Genomic DNA, 19,573 nt, shown 5'->3' with positions numbered 1-19,573 from the left:
CTTGGTCTTCCCGCCCCGTCCCATCCCCACGACTCCCTCCCTTTCTTGCCCCGCTTCCTTCCCTGCTGAACCTGCTTTATGGCTCATCCTGGGAGAACAGCAGAGACTCAGATCCTTGCTGGCATCGAACTGGAAACAGCGCAGACTCAGCCTGAGGGCAGGCCTCCCACACACACCCCCGCAGCCCCAGCGCCTGCGGTTACTTCCTCATACCCGCCTTCACAGCCTGAACCTGGGCCAAACCCACAGGCCGTTTGGAAATGTGGGACATTTCTCTCCCCCTCCGCGATACTGGGCGCCCATTAGCCCCCGGAGCCCCACTCCTTCCTTCTCGCAGGCTCTTTCAATCCACTATACCCTTAAAACCTATTTTCACAAGAGGGTTCAAAGCTGAGTAGGTACTTTAGAGACTAATAAGCAAGCAAAAGTTTCAGCTCAAGGGAGGAATGCTCCAACTGTGCAACCCCTGGAATCAGGGAGCAGTGGGAGAAGAGGGGGTGGGGTGAGGATGGAGGGCTCCGCGCGAGGCCCCCCCCCCAGGGCCTTGGGTTTCGAGGGGGTCTTTCCAGAAGGGTCGCAAGGCCCCCGAAGGTGGCGTCTGGCAGGGTTCTCCTGCCCCGCCCCCAACCACCCCCGTCCTCCGTGCCAGGCCCAGGCCTCGCTCCGGGAGGCCGGCCTCGGTGAGACCCCGGCTCGGGCGGCCGCAGAGGCCGGGATCGGGCCGCGCTGGGCGCTTTGGCCGCGGGGAGACGGGGAGTGCGGCCCGGGCCTCGGCTCCCGGGAGCGCCGGCGCGAATGGGGGGCGCCGGGAAAATCCCCGCGGCGGGCGGGGCGCAGGAACTTGGCGGCCTCGCGGGGCGGGGCGCGGGCGCCGGGAGGGGCCGGCCTGGGCGCGGCGGCCGAGCCGGGCTCTCCTGCCACCCGGGACGCGCCGCCGCCGCCGCCGCTCTGGAAGAGGCAGGCCCCAGCGCCCTGCGCTCGCCATGGCCACCTAGGCGGCGACGTGAGCGGCTTGGCGACCCCGCGCTGGGGCCGGGCCGCGCCCAGAGCGCCGCCGAGCCCGCAGCGCCCAGAGCCCCGGGCCATGCGGCCGCCGCCTCTGTTACTGCTGCCGCTGCTGTTACTGCTCAGTAGCTGCGGCGCAGCGGCGCCCCCGGCAGGTAAGCGGTTCCTGGACCCCCCCCCACCAGAGGCCGGCCGGAACCGTTGTCGCACGGGTGGGTGTCAGCGGGGAGCCCGGAGTATGTGGGGTGCCCACGGGAACCCCGATAGGTTGGGGGTAAACGGGGGTGTCCCTAGCGGGTGGCGTCCGCAGGGAACCTGGATCGGTTGAGGGGCTACAGGGCTGCCCCGATCGGGCGGGGTCCGCGGGGAGCCTGAAGTGGGTGTGGGGTGGTAGGGGAGAATTCCGGGCAGTCTCGGGGCGTGGGGCTGGCGCAGCGGGAGGAGCCGCTGGACGCCGTTCGCCCCTCCCGGCGCCCTGGACATCGCTGGCAGGAAGGAGGGGCTCAAGCTGCCCCTGCCTGAATCTGGACACACTCTAGCTTCTTCTCCCCCACCCCCGCGCCGCCGCCCAAACACCAGCGCGGCCCGACTCCGAATGCCTCAAAATGAACAAAGGAAAAACCGAATCCAGGGCTCGAGGAAAGGCCGCCTCTGCGGGCCACAGAGTTTTCTCCTGGGCCGCCTGAACGTTGCCCCGTCTGGCACGTCCTCACGTCCTCAGTGGCCTGAGCTAGAAGCAGGTCCCAGGCCTGCCTTCCTGACAGCTGCGTGCCGTGGAGGCCAGCCACCGGCAGGGACCTCCGTCTTGGAGGTTGTGACTGTAACTCAGTCTTACTATGGCCGGGTGTGTTTGATATTGGTGTGAAATCCCGATAGGGAAAGGATAGATGGGGTGGGGGGGGAGGAGGGGGAAGGGGGCGGGGCGGGGCAGCGCTCAGGGCAGGACCCAGAAATGTCGCGTTCTGGGTAAGGGGGTCGATCAGCTGAACCAGACGGTTAATCCCAGCTCCGTTCCCATCTGGACGGCCCTTTACCTGGGATCGGCCACCTGCTTACCTCTGACACTAACTGACGATACTTATGAGCAAAAGAGAAAAACTACAAAAAAAGAGAGAGCAAGAAAGAGAAAACAATGACAAAGGTGAATGTGTGAGAACATTCTGTGCATGTCCACGTGTTTGTGTTTTGCTGGGTTCTTTCCCGTGGAAAAGCCGGTATCATAGCTTGGGGAACACTTAAGAAGTCTCAAGAATTTAGAAGTTTCCTCCCACTTGAATTCTCAAGGTGTTGTTTGGCGTTTGTTTCTTTTATCAGCATCCCTTGCTAAAGCCCTTAAACGCCGTAGATCCTGGCTGAGGGGAGCCTTGCATGTGGGGATGTGTGCTCCTGGTTAAATGGCTTTTTCCCCTGGGAGTCGGACAGATGGGTTTGAATCTCGACTCTGCTTCTCGCCAGCTTCAAGCCTTGAACGACCTACGTCTGACCCTTCCCTGCTTCCCTCACATGAGATTTGGGCCCTGGTAAAATGTTGGTAATTGCCCAAGGTGGTCCTTTATACTAGTGCTGCTCCTGATCAGTCTGTGAACTGTTTGTGACTTGTCTGCCAAGAGTCCAGAGGTTGAGAGAAGTATTTCGAAACTTTGCGATTTGATATTGCTATAGCACGCATGGGCAGGTCCATCTTTCTAGTGATTGTCTTTGATTGTATTCTGCAAAAGTTTGGGTCTCTGTGATGCACTGGAAATAAACTGGTCCTTCACCACAGATCCTTTGCAAAGCAGCACCGCATTATACTAATCTGTTTTTTGTGACTATTTGAAATTGTGCATAATAAACAATTAAAAACTAACTGGGATATTTTTAAGAGAAACTCTTTGTTAGTCAAAACACAAAGTGAAAAGATGAACGATTATATAGTAAACGGGTAGTAAGTAGAAAAATTTCCAGACTTCTCCATAATTTACAGGTGTCTTTCAGTAGTCACGTAATTGCTTTTATGGTCAGAGGGGAGAAAAATACAAGTACTGGAAAATTTTTAAAGGGAGACTTGCAATATCTACCCCTTCGAGTTGTTAGAAGGATGACATATGTAAAATACCGGACCTGACCCAATCTGTAGTAAGTGGTGCTTTAGATAGACGCTAATCAAAGCATTAAAGTGCAGTAAGTCAACCCACTCTTTAGTAATTTAATTACCCGAATGTTGAAGAATTAAGGCTTCTATTTGTAATTGTCATAGCTGCTGCTTATTGTCTAGCAGATTGGAATGTCCTTAGGCCACAACATTTTCTCACCATGACTTTCTGGCTTGAACATCCAAAGCTTCTCAGAGCTTAGAGACCACTGAGAAAGACCATAAATCCCCAACCACATAAAAATCATTGCAGATAAATGTGTATTAAGTAACTCCTGTTTGTCCATAATCTCAACAGTGGAAACTACTATGTAACTGGCATGTTTGGGGGCAAACTCTATAAATGATAGTAATGGCCACCATTTATTGGGCTACTCTTTTAACTCAGACAAGCTGTTATGTGCTTTCTATACATTATCTCTCCTAATTTCCTCACCCATATTTTGAAGTAGATAAGAGCCCCATTTTACTCCCTGGGAAACCAAACCATCCTTTATAGGAAGAGACAAATGGTCTAGGTAAATAAGCTGATGTCCAGTACTTACAGACGAGAGCAGCTTCCTGGTTATGGGTGGGGATTCAGGGAATGTCTTTTTGACTTCTCCTCATCTGCAGGGAGGTGACATCACTGATGTTCATCATAATGACCCATCCATGGGAAGATCCTGAAGGGTGTTCGATTGTCAAGATTAAATGATTAATTTTGATGTTAGCAGTACTTTATTTTATTATCTGTGTGTGATGTGTGTTTATCAAACTATGCTGTTAAGACCCAGGAGAGACTATTCTTAAAAACGTATAAAATCTCAAACACCTGGATCCAGGGTGGATCGGAGGTGGCCAGTTGGGGCAGGAAGGTGGAACAGAAGGAGCTGTGGTTGTGAGGTGCAGAGAACACACTTGGCACCTCCCTAGGTTATCTCTTCTTACCATTAACAGTTAGTGAACCATTGCCCCAAAGACCGTGGAGAACCAAGTAGAGTGGGGCTTTGTACACCCTACTTAGGACAGTGAGCTTTTATCTTGTAGGAGCTGGGGTGTCATTAAAGGCCTGGTGTCCACCTCCAGGGACTGTATTAGTTTCCTGTTGTTGCTGGAATGAAAAGACTACCAACTTGGCACCTCAAACATGTTCGCCGCCTAACTAATTGGATATCAGGCGATTTTGCTGTAAAAGATAAAATAACTGGTTGATAGTTTGGTTTCACAGTTTGGTTTCAAGTGGTTGAAATGTGTCAGCGTTTCTGCCAGTTAGTGAAGTTACTGATGACTTTATCAAGCTGACAGATGATGATGATTTGGTTTCTGATTTTGAAACACACTACCTTGGAAGAGAAAGAGACCAACAGCCTTAAAGGTGCAGCGTTGAACCAACGTTTCCCATAGAACTAAACGTTTATCAAGGGACACGTGACAATATGCCAAGACCACACAATAGTGTAGAGGCTTTCACAACGCAGTACAAAGCTCAGTTACAAACATGCGTCCCAGTGTTCAGAAACTGACACCTCGCTTAATGAAATACGAAATCTTAGTGAAAAAGAGAAAGCATGAAACAAGTCAATGAGCAAAAAACAAAACAAAACAAAACAATGTATAATATGATGAACGAAAGACTTTGAAGACAAGGGCTTTGTAAAGCCCACAAAATAAAATCAGTTGTTTGCGCAGTATTGCCATGCATCTACACACATTTTAAGTGGATTCAAATATTTTGTATTTTGCAATAAAGTCTTCTAAGTTTTGTTATCACTTTTCATGTTTCATTATGTCTTGTGTAATGTCTCTCTTTTATTTTTCATTATTTTACTTTTTACAGCTAAATTGCCTTACGGCAAATTAGTTATTTGGCAAAAATGTTTGCAGTGAAAATGCTGTGGCAAAAATGTCTACGGCAAAGAAGCTTATGGTGAAGATGCCTAGAACCAAATTTAGTGTCTTACAGTTCTGGAGGTCAGCAGTCAGATGCAGCTTTCACTGGGCTAAAATCAAGGTGTTGTAGCGATGTATTCCTTTCTAAGGGTTCTAGGGGAAGGATCATTTCCTTGCCTTTTCCAGCTTCTAGACAAACATCCTTGTGGTGACATTGGGTCCACCCAAATACTCCAGGATAATCTGTTTTTAGGTCTTCAGATTAGGACCCTAAATTTCTTTTTTTTTTTTAATTTAACATCTTTATTGGAGTATAATTGCTTTACAATGGTGCGTTAGTTTAGTTTCTGCTTTATAACAAAGTGAATCAGCCATACATATACATACATCCCCATATCTCCTCCCTCTTGCATCTCCCTCCCTCCCACCCTCCCTATCCCGCCCCTCTAGGTGGTCACAGAGCACCCAGCTGATCTCCCTGCGCTATGCGGCTGCTTGCCACTAGCTATCTATTTTTACATTTGGTAGTGTATATATGTCCATGCCACTCTCTCACTTTGTCCTAGCTTACCCTTCCCCCTCCCCGTGTCCTCAAGTCCATTCTCTACATCTGCGTCTTTATTCCTGTCCTGCCCCTAGGTTCTTCAGAAACTTTTTTTTTTTAGATTCCTTATATATGCGTTAGCATACGGTATTTGTTTTTCTCTTTCTGACTTCCTTCACTCTGTATGACAGTCCATGCACCTCACTACAAATAACTCAATTTCGTTTCTTTTTATGGATGAGTAATATTGCATTGTGTATATGTGCCACATCTTCTTTATCCATTCATCTGTTGATGGACACTTAGGTGGCTTCCATATCCTGGCTATTGTAAATAGAGCTGCAATGAACATTGTGGTACATGACTCTTTTTGAATTATGGTTTTCTCAGGGTATATGCCCAGTAGTGGGATTGCTGGGTCATATGGTAGTTCTATTTTTAGTTTTTTTGAGGAAACTCCATGCTGTTCTCCATAGTGGCTATATCAATTTACATTTCCACCAACAGTGCAAGAGGGTTCCCTTTTCTCCACACCCTCTCCAGCATTTATTGTTTGTAGATTTTTTGATGATGGCCATTCTGACTGGTGTGAGGTGATACCTCATTGTAGTTTTGATTTGCATTTCTCTAATGATTAGTGATGTTGAACATCCTTTCATGTGTTTGTTGGCAATCTGTATATCTTCTTTAGAGAAATGTCTGTTTAGGTCTTCTGCCCATTTTTGGATTGGGTTGTTTGTTTGTTTGGGTTTTTTTTAATAAATTTATTTATTTTACTTATTATTTTTTGGCTGTGTTGGGTCTTCGTTGCTGCATGTGGGCTTTCTCTAGTTGCAGCGAGCAGGGGCTACTCTTCGTTGCAGTGTGCACGCTTCTCATTGCAGTGGCTTCTCTTGTTGCAGAGCACAGGCTCTAGGCAGATGGGCTTCAGTAGTTGTGGTGCGCAGGCTCTATAGAGCAGGCTCGGTAATTGTGACACACGGGCTTAGTTGCTCTGTGGCACATGGGATCTTCCCGGACCAGGGCTCGAACCCGTGTCACCTGCATTAGCAGGCAGATTCTTAACCACTGTGCCACCAGGGAAGCCCCGGTTGTTTGTTTTTTTTGATATTGAGCTGCATGAGCTGCTTGTGTATTTTGGAGATTAATCCTTTGTCAGTTGCTTCGTTTGAAACTATTTTCTCCCATTCTGAGGGTTTCGTCCTATGGTTTCCTTTGCTGTGCAAAAGCTTTGAAGTTTCATTAGGTCCCATTTGTTTATTTTTGTTTTTATTTCCATTTCTCAAGGAGGCAGGTCGAAAAGGATCTTGCTGTGATTTATGTCATAGAGTGTTCTGCCTATGTTTTCCTCTAAGAGTTTTATAGTGTCTGGCCTTACATTTAGGTCTTTAATCCATTTGGAGTTTATTTTGGTGTATGGTGTTAGGTAGTGTTCTAATTTCATTCTTTTACATGTAGCTGTCCTGTTTTCCCAGCACCACTTATTGAAGAGGCTGTCTTTTCTCCATTGTATGTTCTTGCCTCTTTTGTCGTAAATTAGGTGCCCATATGTGTGTGGGTTTATCTCTGGGCATTCTATACTATACCATTGATCTATATTTCTGTTTTTGTACCAGTACCTTATTGTCTTGATTACTGTAGCTTTGTAGTATAGTCTGAAGTCAGGGAGCCTAATTCCTCCAGCTCCGTTTTTCTTTCTCAGGATTGCTTTGGCTACTCAGGATCTTTTGTGTTTCCATACAAATTGTGAAATTTTTTGTTCTAGTTCTGTGAAAAATGCCATTGGTAGTTTAATAGAGATTGCATTGAATCTGTAGATTGCTTTGGGTAGTATAGTCATCTTCACAATATTGATTCTTCCGATCCAAGAACATGGTATATCTCTCCATCTGTTTGTATCACCTTTAATTTCTTTCATCAGTGTCTTATAGTTTTCTGCATACAGGTCTTTTGTCTCCTTAGGTAGGTTTATTCCTAGGTATTTTATTCTTTTTGTTGCAGTGGTAAATGGGAGTGTTTCCTTAATTTCTCTTTCAGATTGTTCATCATTAGTGTATAGGAATGCAAGAGATTTCTGTGCATTAACTTTGTATCCTTCTACTTTACCAAATTCATTGATTAGCTCAAGTAGTTTTCTGGTATCATCTTTAGGATTCTCTATATATAGTATCATGTCATCTGCAAACAGTGACAGTTTTACTTTTTTTCCAATTTGGATTCCCTTTTTCTTTTTCTTCTCTGATTGCTGTGGCTAAAACTTCCAAGAATATGTTGAATAATAGTGGTGAGAGTGGACAGCCTTGTCTTGTTCCTGATCTTAGTGGAAATGGTTTCAGTTTTTCACCATTGAGAGCAATGTTGACTGTGGGTTTGTCATATATCGCCTTTATTATGTTGAGGTAAGTTCCCTCTATGCCTACTTTCTGGAGGGTTTTTATCATAAATGGGTGTTAAATTTTGTCAAAAGCTTTTTCTGCATCTATTGACATGATCATATGGTTTTTCTCCTTCAATTTGTTAATATGGTTTATCACATTGATTGATTTGCATATATTGAAAAATCCTTGCATTCCTGGGATAAACCCCAATTGATCATGGTGTATGATCCTTTAAATGTGCTGTTGGATACTGTTTGCTAGTATTTTGTTGAGGATTTTTGCATCTATGTTCATCAGTGATATTGGCCTGTAGTTTTCTTTTTTTGTGGCATCTTTGTCTGGTTTGGATATCAGGGTGATGGTGACGTTGTAGAATGAGTTTGGGAGTATTTCCTCCCTCTGCTATATTTTGGAAGACTTTGAGAAGGATAGGTGTTAGCTCTTCTCTAAATGTTTGATAGAATTTGCCTGTGAAGCCATCTGGTCCTGGGCTTTTGTTTGTTGGAAGATTTTTAATCACAGTTTCAATTTCAGTGCTTGTGATTGGTCTGTTTATATTTTCTATTTCTTCCTGGTTCAGGTTGTCCATTTCTTCCAGCTTGTCCATTTTATTGGCATAGAGTTGCTTGTAGTAATCTCTCATGATCCTTTGTATTTCTGCAGTGTCAGTTGTTACTTCTCCTTTTTCATTTCTAATTTTATTGATTTGAGTCTTCTCCCTTTTTTTCTTAATGAGTCTGGCTAATGGTTTATCAATTTCGTTTATCTTCTCAAAGAACCCGCTTTTAGTTTTATTGATCTTTGCTATCATTTCCTTCATTTCATTTTCATTTCTTTCTGATCTGATCTTTATGATTTCTTTCCTTCTGCTAACTTTGGGTTTTTTTTGTTCTTTCTCTAATTGCTTTAGTTGTAAGTTTACGTTGTTTATTTGAGATGTTTCTTGTTTCTTGAGGTAGGATTGTATTGCTATACACTTCCCTCTTAGAACTGCTTTTGCTGCATCTCATAGGTTTTGGGTCATCATGTTTTCATTGTCATTTGTTTCTAGGTATTTTTTTATTTCCTCTGATTTCTTCAGTGATATCTTGGTTATTTAGTAGTGTACCGTTTAGTCTCCATGTGTTTGGTTTTTTTACAAACTTTTTCCTGTAATGGATATCTAGTCTCATAGTGTTGTGGTCAGAAAAGATACTTGATATGATTTCAATTTTCTTAAATTTACCAAGGCTTGATTTGTGACCCAAGATATGATATATCCTGGAGAATCTTCCATGAGCACTTGAGAAGAAAGTGTAATCTGCTGTTTTTGGATAGAATGTCCTATAAATATCAGTTAAGTCCGTGTTGTTTAATGTATCATTTAAAGCTCGTGTTTCCTTATTTATTTTCACTTTGGATGATCTGTCCATTGGTGAAAGTGGGGTGTTAAAGTCCCCTACTATGATTGTGTTACTGTCAATTTCCCCTTTTATGGCTGTTAGCATTTGCCTTATGTATTATGGTGCTCCTATGTTGGGTGCATAAATATTTACAATTGTTATATCTTCCTCTTGGATTGATCCCTTGATCATTATGTAGTGTCCTTCTTTGTCTCTTGTAATAGTCTTTATTTTAAAGTCTATTTTGTCTGGTATGAGTATTGCTACTCCAGCTTTCTTTTGATTTCCATTTGCATGGAATATCTTTTTCCATCCCCTCACTTTCAGTCTGTATGTGTCCCTAGGTCTGAAGTGGGTCTCTTGTAGACAGCATATATACGGGTCTTGTTTTTGTATCCATTCAGCCAGTCTATGTCTTTTGGTTGGAGCATTTAATCCATTTATATTTAAGGTAGTTATCAATATGAATGTTCCTATTACCATTTTCTTAATTGTTTTGGGCTTGTTATTGTCTTTTCCTTCTCTTGTGTTTCCTGCCTAGAGAAGTTTCTAAAGAAACATCATAATAAGCTCACAGGCACCCCAAAACAGGCGTTTGTTGTAGAGCTCGTTTGGTGGTGCTGAATTCTCTTAGCTTTTGCTTGTCTGTAAAGGTTTTAATTTCTCTATCAAATCTGAATGAGAGCCTTGCTGGGTAGAGTAATCTTGGTTGTAGGTTTTTCCCTTTCATCATTTTAAGTATGTTCTGTCACTCCCTTCTGGCTTGCAGAGTTTCTGCTGCAAGACCAGCTGTTAACCTTATGGGGATTCCCTTGTATGCTAATTGTTGCTTTTCCCTTGCTGCTTTTAATCTTTTTTCTTTGAATTTAATTTTTGATAGTTTGATTAAGATGTGTCTTGGCGTGTTTCTCCTTGGATTTATCCTGTATGGGGCTCTCTGCATTTCCTGGACTTTATTGACTATTTCCTTACCCATCTTAGGGAAGTTTTCAACCAAAATCTCTTCAAATATTTTCTCAGTCCCTTTTTTTTTCTCTCCTTCTTATGGGACCCCTGTAATTTGAATGTTGGTGCATTTAATGTTGTTCCAGAAGTCTCTGAGATTGTCCTCAACTCTTTTCATTCTTTTTTCTTTATTCTGCCCTGTGGTAGTCATTTCCACTATTTTATCTTCCAGACCACTTATCCGTTCTTCTGCCTCAGTTATTCTGCTATTGATTCCTTCTAGAGAATTTTTAATTTCATTGGTTGTGTTGTTCATCATTGTTTGTTTGCTCTTTAGTTCTTCTAGGTCCTTGTTAAATGTTTCTCGTATTTTCTCCATTCTATTTCCAAGATTTTGGATCATCTTTAATATCATTACTGTGAATTCTTTTTCAGGTAGACTGCCTATTTCCTCTTCATTTGTTTGATCTGGTGGGTTTTTACCTTGCTCCTTCATCTGCTGTGTATTTCTCTGTCTTGTCATTTTGCCTAACTTACTGCGTTTGGGGTCTCCTTTTCGCAGGCTGCAGGTTTGTAGTTCCTGTTGTTTTTGATGTCTGCCCCCAGTGGCTAAGGTTGGTTCAGTAGGTTGTGTAGGCTTCCTGGTGGAGGCGAGTGGTACCTGTGTTTTGGTGGGTGTGGCTGGATCTTGTCTTTCTGGTGGGCAGGACCGCGTCCGGTGGTGTGTTTTGGGGTGCCTGTGATCTTATTATGATTTTAGGCAGCCTCTCTGCTAATGGGTGGGGTTGTGTTCCTGTCTTGCTAGTTGTTTGGCATAGGGTGCCCAGCACTGTAGCTTGCTGGTTGTTGAGTGGAGCTGGGTCTTAACATTGAGATGGAGATCTCTGGGAGAGCTTTCACTGTTTGATATTACCTGGAGCCGGGAGGTCTCTGGTGTACCAATGTCCTGATCTTGGCTCTCCCACCTCAGAGGCTCAGGCCTGACACCCGGCCAGAGCACCAAGGCCCTGTCAGCTACATGGCTGTGCACGCCCCGCGTCCTCTTCAGAACCCTAAGTTTCATGCCCTCCCAAAGATATCTGTGTCCTGTGAATACATTAGGACACAGACATCTTTGGGAGGGGCCACTGTTCTGTGTAGAGCAGGGTCAGACCATTGAATACAGTGATCAGCATGGGGCTGGGCCCCCTGTTGGTGGTCACTGAAAGCAGGGTGTGGGTATCGGGTCGCGGCTCGCCACCTGCAGAAGCAGCCGTCCATCAGATCACCCTGAGATAGGCATGTCTTAAAAATCACACTTAGGCAGCAGTGTCTGGTTTGCCTTTCATTCGTGGTCCTGCATTTGCCCCTCACTCCATCTCTGGGAGAGATGGTATCATTTCATTATTCATGGGGAAACTGAGGCTCAGGTGGGGTCGTGGTAGGATCCCATGGCCCTAGGTGGCAGGATCAGGCTTCCAGCCAAAGCCCTTTGTCCAGAAATTCTCTTCCCTTCCCTCAGAGCCTTTGTCAACACTGTTGACAGCAGGTGCTATGGCCCTAAATACATTGACCCTTTAGAGCCATGCAGATAAGTCCATGGCCCAGAGTTGTACCCACTCCCTGCCCCAGCCTCTGAGACCAGAGGAAAGGCAGGACTTACACATAAAGCAAGGAAGAGAAAGAGGAACTGAGCTTAGCGTGGGTTTCGGGTGGACAAGTGCAACACTGAGGAGACAGAAACTGGCTACATAATCCCTGAAGCAACTCAGGCCGCTGGGCTGCAGGCCACTCGCTCCCCAGATCCTGCGTGCCTGGTCCTCCAGGCACTGAGGATGAAGCAGCCCCCAAGGGCGGCAACACGCAGCCCTCCTGGAGCTCGCTGCTCTAGTGCCGGGGGAGACTGTCAGCGAGCTGCTAGCAAGGAGGAGAGGAAACGATCACGTGGTGCTCGCGCTGTTCTCAGCAGCGCATGTGAAATTAACCCACTCATTCCTCAGAGTAACCCTTTGAAGTCTGCACTGTTTTCGTTTCCATTTCGCAGGTGAGACCACCGAGGCACAGAGAGGGAAACAGCTTGCTCAAGGTCCCGCAAAGAGCGTGTGGCTTTGAACCCAGGCAGTCAAGTTCTGGAATCCATGCCTCTCACCACCGGGGTGCAAACAAAGGACGCAGGTGGTGGGAAAGCCAGGAGAAAAGGAAGGCAGGGATCAGGAGTCCCCTGCCCTGGGCTTCGTAGGCAGGAAGCTGCTCTGATAAGGTGGTATCTGAGCAGAGACATGAAGGGCGCGGGGGAGAGAGCCTGGCACAGGGGGAGAGAAGGCTCCAGAGAACGGCAGCAGCAAGGGCAAGGCGAGGTGGGAGGGTGCCCGGCGCTTCCCAGGATCAGGGAGGAGGCCACGGGACGCCGTTGAGGGACGGGCCTCCTGAGAGGCGTGCAGGGCCGGGGTTGAAGCTGTTGGTGTTAATGAGTGGGCAGCCTCTGGTACTTCACTGTGAAGTCTACAGCCGTAAGTCTCATTTTCTTCTCTGAATGTGGCGAGACAGGGGAGTCCAAGAAACTCAAATACGAGAGCAAAACTGCAGGTCCTCTCTCCACACCTCAGTAAAATGAAAGTTGAAGAAAGTGGAAGGGGCTTCCCTGGTGGCGCAGTGGTTGAGAGTCCTCCTGCCGATGCAGGGGACACGGGTTCGTGCCCCGGTCCGGGAAGATCCCACATGCCGCGGAGCGGCTGGGCCCATGAGCCATGGCCGCTGAGCCTGCGCGTCCGGAGCGTGTGCTCCGCAACGGGAGAGGCCACAACAGTGAGAGGCCCGCGTACCGCAAAAAAAAAAAAGAAAGAAAGTGGAAGACTCACGTGGAGACCCCAACTTTTCCAGAAGGCTTTCTTCTGGTCCACCTGCCAGTTGGGGTGGAAGACTTTGCTGGTCCCCTGTCGCTCCCTTTCTCAGCTGAATGTTTAGACGGGGGAGAGGCTGCCAGGAGAAGGGTGGAGGGAGGGGGAACGCCTTCTGGCTCCTCCCCAGAGATGGGGAGATGGGGAGGAGCCCTGGGGCAGGCCAACTAAGGGCCCGCAAAGATGTCCACATCCTCATCCCCGGAACCTGTGACCACATTACCTTACATGGCAAAAGGGATTTGGCAGACGTGATTAAGTTAGGGGTCCTGAGCTGGGGAGATTATCCTGGATTTTCGGGCTCTGCGGGCCCAGTGCAATCACAAGGGTCCTTGGAAGATGGGAGAGGGAGGCAAGAGAGTCAGAACCAAAGAGACGGCAGCACAAGAAGGACTCAGCCCAGCGTTGCCGGAGGAAGAGGCCATGAGCCAAAGAATGTGAGCAGCTTCTAGGCAAGGAAAAAGGCAAGAGAGTCAGAAGCAAAGAGGCGGCAGCACAAGAAGGACTCAGCCCAGCGTTGCCGGAGGAAGAGGCCATGAGCCAAAGAATGTGAGCAGCTTCTAGGCAAGGAAAAGGGCAAGCTTCCAGAAGGAACAGAGCCCTGCCAGCACCTTGACGTGGGCCCAGTGAGACCTACTGCGGACTTCCGACCTCCAGAGCTGTCAGAGCGTAAATCTGGGTTGTTCTCAGACACTACATGTGGGGTCATTGATTTCAACATCACTAGGAAACTGGGGGGCTTCCCTGGTGGCGCAGTGGTTAAGAATCCGCCTGGCAGTGCAGGGGACACGGGTTCATGCCCCGGTCCGGGAAGATCCCACACGCCGCGGAGCAACTAAGCCCGTGCGCCACAACTACTGAGCCTGCGCTCTAGAGCCCGCGAGCCACAACTACTGGAGCCCGCGCACGTAGAGCCCGTGCTCCGCAACAAGAGCAGCCACCGCAATGAGAAGCCCGCGCACCACAACAAAGGGTAGCCCCCGCTCGCCACAACTAGAGAAAGCCCGCGCACAGCAACGAAGATCCAGTACAGCCAACAATTAGTTAATTAATTAATTAATTAAAACTAGGAAACTAATATGGACAGTAGAAGGTCTCCGGGATGCTCTGACGGGTGCCCAGCCCTAACCAAGCACTCACCCCTGAGACCGTGCACATCCCTCCCTGGAAAGCAGCACTTCATTTCTCAGCTCAGCTTTGGCATCCACTGGGCTCCAGCAGCCACAGTGAGTGGGACAGGCCTGACCCGGAGACCAGCCTCCCGCCATGCTGCGCCTTTGGCCTGGCTTCCCTGAGGCCTGGCTTCCCTGAGGCCTGGCTTCCCTGAGGCCTGGTATGAGTTGGCAGCAGTGCTGGTGAGCTGCTTGAATTAAGATCTAGAATGGAGGTCAGCCCAAGGTCATAGCTATGAAGACAGTGGACATTCTGTAAGTAAACAAGTGGCCACAGACTCTAGGTAACGTACCTTTCAGAAGAGAGCAGCAGGCCAGGCTATCAGCTGATCTGGGCATCCTTCTTTCTTTAAGATTGGATGCATTTACTGAAATTGTGTGGTTTGAGTTTCCTGCTTTGAATTCTGGAACGGCATGTTTTTCAAACTTTACTTTCCACTTCTGGGTGTTTCTCATTAATCTTTTTCTTTTTTTTTTTGGTCTGCTGCATCGGGTCTTTGTTGCTGTACGCGGGCTTTCTCTAGTTGCAGCGAGCGGGGGCTACTCTTTGTTGCACAGGCTTCTCATTGCGGTGGCTTCTTTTGTTGTGGAGCACAGGCTCCAGGCACGCAGGCTTCAGTAGCTGCAGCACACGGGCCCTACAGCTCACGGGCTTCAGTAGTTGTGGCGTACAGGCTTAGTTGCTCCGTGGCATGTGGGATCCTCCCGGACCAGGGATCGAACCCATGTCCCCAGCGTTGGCAGGTGGATTCTTTACCACTGCGCCACCAGGGAAGTCCCCATTAATCTTTTTTTTTTTTTTTAATTTTTATTTATTTACTTATGGCTGTGTTGGGTCCTCGTTTCTGTGCGAGGGCCTTCTCTAGTTGCGGCAAGTGGGGGCCACTCCTCATCGCGGTGTGCGGGCCTCTCATTATTGCGGCCTCTCCCGTTGCGAAGCACAGGCTCCAGACGCGCAGGCTCAGCAATTGTGGCTCACGGGGCTAGCCGCTCCGCGGCATGTGGGATCTTCCCAGACCAGGGCTCGAACCCACGTCCCCCGCACCGGCAGGCAGATTCTCAACCACTGCACCACCAGGGAAGCCCCCCATTAATCTTTAAATCTCAGAGAAAGTCTATCATTACGGTCTGTTTTCTTACTAGAGAAAAGGCTCCTGTGCGGGCAACCTCTAGCCCAATCCTGTAAAGCACCTGCTTGGAGTTGTGTCTCCCAGGTCACCCCGAAAAGGGGGATTCAGATCTTGGTGGCAGTTCCCTGGGGAATGTGTTATTCTATCGTTTGTAGTTCTCAAACTTCAGTGTGCATGAGGATCAGCTGGGAAGCTTGTTGAAAATGCAGAATTCCTGGTCTGGGGTGGGGCCTGGGGATCTGCATTTTAACTTCAGTGCTTGTGATGTTGGGGGGTCTTTGAGAAACACAGCGACTCTGACGAAGCCCAGAAGACAAGTCCTCACCCTCCCAGGTGTCTGTGGGCTTTGCATGCCTGGTTTGAGTTATGTTTCTCTCTGTGTGTGTGTGTGTGTGCACCCATGTTTGTGGAAGTTTACCAAACACTCCTTTGGTATAAGTCTTGGTCTAATGCATGTCAAGTGGTCATCAAGTTAATTTTCTCCACGGCCTTCTGCAGTCTACTGTTATTTATTCCTTATTCCTGACGAAGAAACAGAAGCCCAGGCTGTTAAGTTACCCACACTTACAAAACGTAAAACAGGCATTCTGGTTCAGCCAGGACCCATTCATAAGGACTGGAACCTGCAAGTGGAAAGGCAGCCCCAAGCCCCTCTTTTTCCCACGGTCTGTGTCAGTGGCGCCGTCTTTAGTCAAAGGCTAAAGGAGTGGGGGAGAACGGGTAATACCAGAAACTGAGGCGTAATGGGAAGGAAATCCAAAAGAGGGGATATATGTATATGTATGGCTGATTCATTTTGCTGTTCAGTAGAAACTAACACAGCATTGTAAAGCAACTACACTCCAATAACAATTAGTTTAAAAACAAAAACCAAAAAAACCAAGGCGTAGGAATGGTCTGGTAGAGTGCATTGGAATATTTTTGTAATCGATTTTTCTCCTCTTGACCCTCCCTTTCTCTCCCGCCTCTCCCCCCTTCTCTTATTCTCTGTCCCTGTCAAGACACCCCCTTCCAGCTGCCTGCTCCTCGAAACCTGAAGGTTCACCTGTACAATGCCCAGCAGGCTCTGAGCTGGGATCCCGTGTCCCTGAACAATGACACAAGGCCGGTAGTCTACCAGGTGCAGTATAAATAGTAAGTGACATTTCTGTTGGCATTCTTATGGGAGCTGGGGTTGGGAGGTTGTTACGGAACCTGAGGCCAGCTGCTTGTTCTTGCCTCTTGGCAGGATTGTAAGCAAATCCATGGGAAGCAGATAGTTCTCTTGTACTTTTTACATCTCCAAGGACAGAGATTTCACAACACCCCACGCATCGGAAGGCTGAAAGGATGCTGGCCATCAGAGAACTCAGCTGTCTAACCACATGGCTGCTTAGTTTGGTGGAAGTTGATTCATCAGTTTCAAGAGAAGATGTATAAAAAGCCTTCCTGTCTTGAAAGGGCAAGAGGCATCTTTTGGTCTTCATCTTTTTCAGGTGTCAAAATCTGGTTTATTAGGCTTGTGGGCCAAATTTGGTCTAATAAGGAAGTTATTCATCTAATGAACTACTAATTCTCAGTTTCTAAACTGGTGTTCCATCTTGCATTTTATTCCGGCCCCTCATTCTGTCTCACCTTCTTTTCAAGCTTTTTTACAGTTTGCCATCACTTGATTTGCAGTATAGACACATAGGGGAAGAAGAAAGGCAAAATCCAAGTCCTTGTTTACCTTATTAAATGAATTAAGTGAAGACTAAGTTAAAATTATTGTGGGACTTCACTCGCGGTCCAGTGGTTAGGACTCCACTCTTCCAATGCACAGAGCGTGAGTTCAATCCCTGGTCAGGGAACAAAGATCCTGCATGCCACACGGTGCGCAAAAAAAAAAAAAAAAAATTATCGGCTAAGTCATTTTTAGATTACTAAATAAGCAAAATTTTAAAAAATAGGAATGCTGGGGGCTTCCCTGGGGGCGCAGTGGTTGAGAGACCCCCTGCCTACGCAGGGGACACGGGTTCGTGCCCCGGTCCGGGAAGATCCCACGTGCCGCGGAGTAGCTGGGCTTGTGAGCCATGGCCACTGAGCCTGCGCGTCCAGAGCCTGTGCTCCGCAACGGGAGAGGCCACAACAGTGAGAGGCCCACGTGCCGTTAAAAAAAAAAAAAAAAAAGGAATGTTCAGTGCTTTTGAGAATGTGGCTGGTGGATACAGTGCTGGATCAGGATCAATTATGAGCACAGCCCCCTTAGAAAATAATTCTACTCTTCACTTAGAGTCGTAGGGATGTCCATGTTACTTTTATCCTAGACAGACAATACGACCCCCCCATCAGGAAAAAAACAAACTTATATTCATGAAGATATACTGATACATTGAAGGGTCTATTCATGTCCATTAGCAGGAAGGTGGCAAACTGTGTCAGGTTAACTTATGGATGAACCCTTAGGTGACCAGTAAAAAGGGTAGTTATGTGTCACATGACAGCAGGTGCAACTGTATGGGATTTGGAATGAGTCTGTGGTCAAGAACAGGCAGGCAATGTAGAAAAATTACAGATGGTTAATTTGTTAGAGGAGTAGTTTCCAGATGACTTCGTTTTCATCGAGAACTGTCCATTGCAACAATACTTGCGTAACAAAAATAAATTCTGAACTGGGATTAGAGTACTATCTCTGGATCGTATTTATCTATTTCTTAAGTAATTATAAATTACAAACATGATCATCTGTAATAAAAGGACCAGTCCATGAGGACCGGCTACATAATTTGCGGGGCCCGGTGCAAAATGAAAATGTAGGGCCCCTTGTGCAAAAACTATTGGGAATTTCAAGATGGTAAAGCAGAGCTTCAAACCAGGTGCCCTCCTAAGAGTACAGCTTTGTGCCACTGCGCAGGTCACATGCCCATGAAGCTGGCCCTGCTCAGCATTGAGTAAATATGGTATCCTAGAGCCATACAAGAAGATTTCAGTAAGGGGAAGTCACAGCTGATCTGTTGACTAGCATTCCTTAGCCTTGACTGGGGAAGTACATTTGTGGGTTGACAGAGCGCCTCTAAATATTAGAAGTATTTGTTAAAGCCTTTGACAGTTTCACATCACAGACCAACCCGTTTCACTGTGTTTTCTATTCGGAAAGCATTTTGTAGATATTTTATCAGGTTAGAGGTTGGTTTTGGTAAAAGAAACCAAGAGATGTGTTGAATGTGAATGTCCCTATTTGGAAAAGCTGAGGGGGTCCCTGAAAACTCAAACAGAAGCTAATTTTGTTTTCTTTTCCAATTACAGATTTGATCATGGAAGAGGGCCTTTGCTTTTTTTGTTGGTTTGTTTCTAGATGCTTTCACATGTTTAGGACATTTTAGTTACATTAAATAATTTAATTTTGAGGCTCGTGGGACTTAAAAGTTTCCATTCTGTTTCTCTCTAGTAAAACATCACTATAATTATAAATAAACATGCCTCTGTTTTTTGACAGTCACAGTAGCAAAGCCAAAATTACGTAGAGCACTTTGTGGGAAAATTTTAAGTTTAAATCAGAAGTTGCAGATCATGTGGCCTAAAGTCTGTGTTTGGTCCACAGTGTTTAATTTTTTTTTTCCAATTAGTGCCAACATTTAAACATCTGGAGATTTCACTTAAAAAAAAAAAAAGAACCGAATTTCTGTTTTTTCTTGAAAATAAAGACAGGCAGACAGCAGGGCCCTTTCTAGGTCACACCCCACTTGCCCAGTCTTCCCAATGCATTTTTAAAATTTCATTGTTTTATAATTTTAATAGCAATACATTTTCTTTATAGAAAATGTGGAAAACCCAGAAAAGTAAAAAGAATAAAATTAAAACAACCCGCTGTCCAAGAAAAATCACTATTCTCATTTTAGTGTATTTCTCTCTAGACATTTTTTTCTAAATACATGCAGTTGTTTGCAAATGTGCCAGCATGTGTGTAAGACTGAAACAAAACTGGGGTTACACTTCTGGGTCCTATTTCCTTTTTTTTTTTTTCCTTTTAACTTAATGTAGTTAAGCATGTAGCCACCTTTTTCATACAGTTATTTCTGTGTGAACATTTTTATTCTATGTTCTGTTATATGATGTATCACTCAGGATTTTTTAAACTTTTCCTCACTCACGAGTTGTAAAAATAGTTGACAGTTTG

General features: G+C 46.3%; 1 protein-coding gene across 2 annotated transcripts in view; it reads left to right on the top strand.

The window, feature by feature from the left end:
* The first annotated feature begins 878 nt into the window (after positions 1-878).
* IFNGR2 (interferon gamma receptor 2) overlaps positions 879-19,573 on the top strand; it is a 45,848-nt gene continuing 27,153 nt past the window's right edge. For both annotated transcript variants that reach the window (XM_081234227.1, XM_081234226.1), the window contains exons 1-2: positions 879-1,160; positions 16,440-16,572. In XM_081234227.1, the coding sequence (XP_081090353.1) occupies positions 1,085-1,160; positions 16,440-16,572 (209 nt within the window). In that variant the 5' untranslated portion in view covers positions 879-1,084. The remainder of the gene's footprint in view (positions 1,161-16,439; positions 16,573-19,573) is intronic.

The sequence above is a fragment of the Mesoplodon bidens genome (genome assembly GCF_964165515.1).
Source record: "Mesoplodon bidens genome assembly, chromosome: 5".
Taxonomy (NCBI): domain Eukaryota; kingdom Metazoa; phylum Chordata; class Mammalia; order Artiodactyla; family Ziphiidae; genus Mesoplodon; species Mesoplodon bidens.
This window is presented reverse-complemented; position numbering and strand designations above follow the sequence as displayed.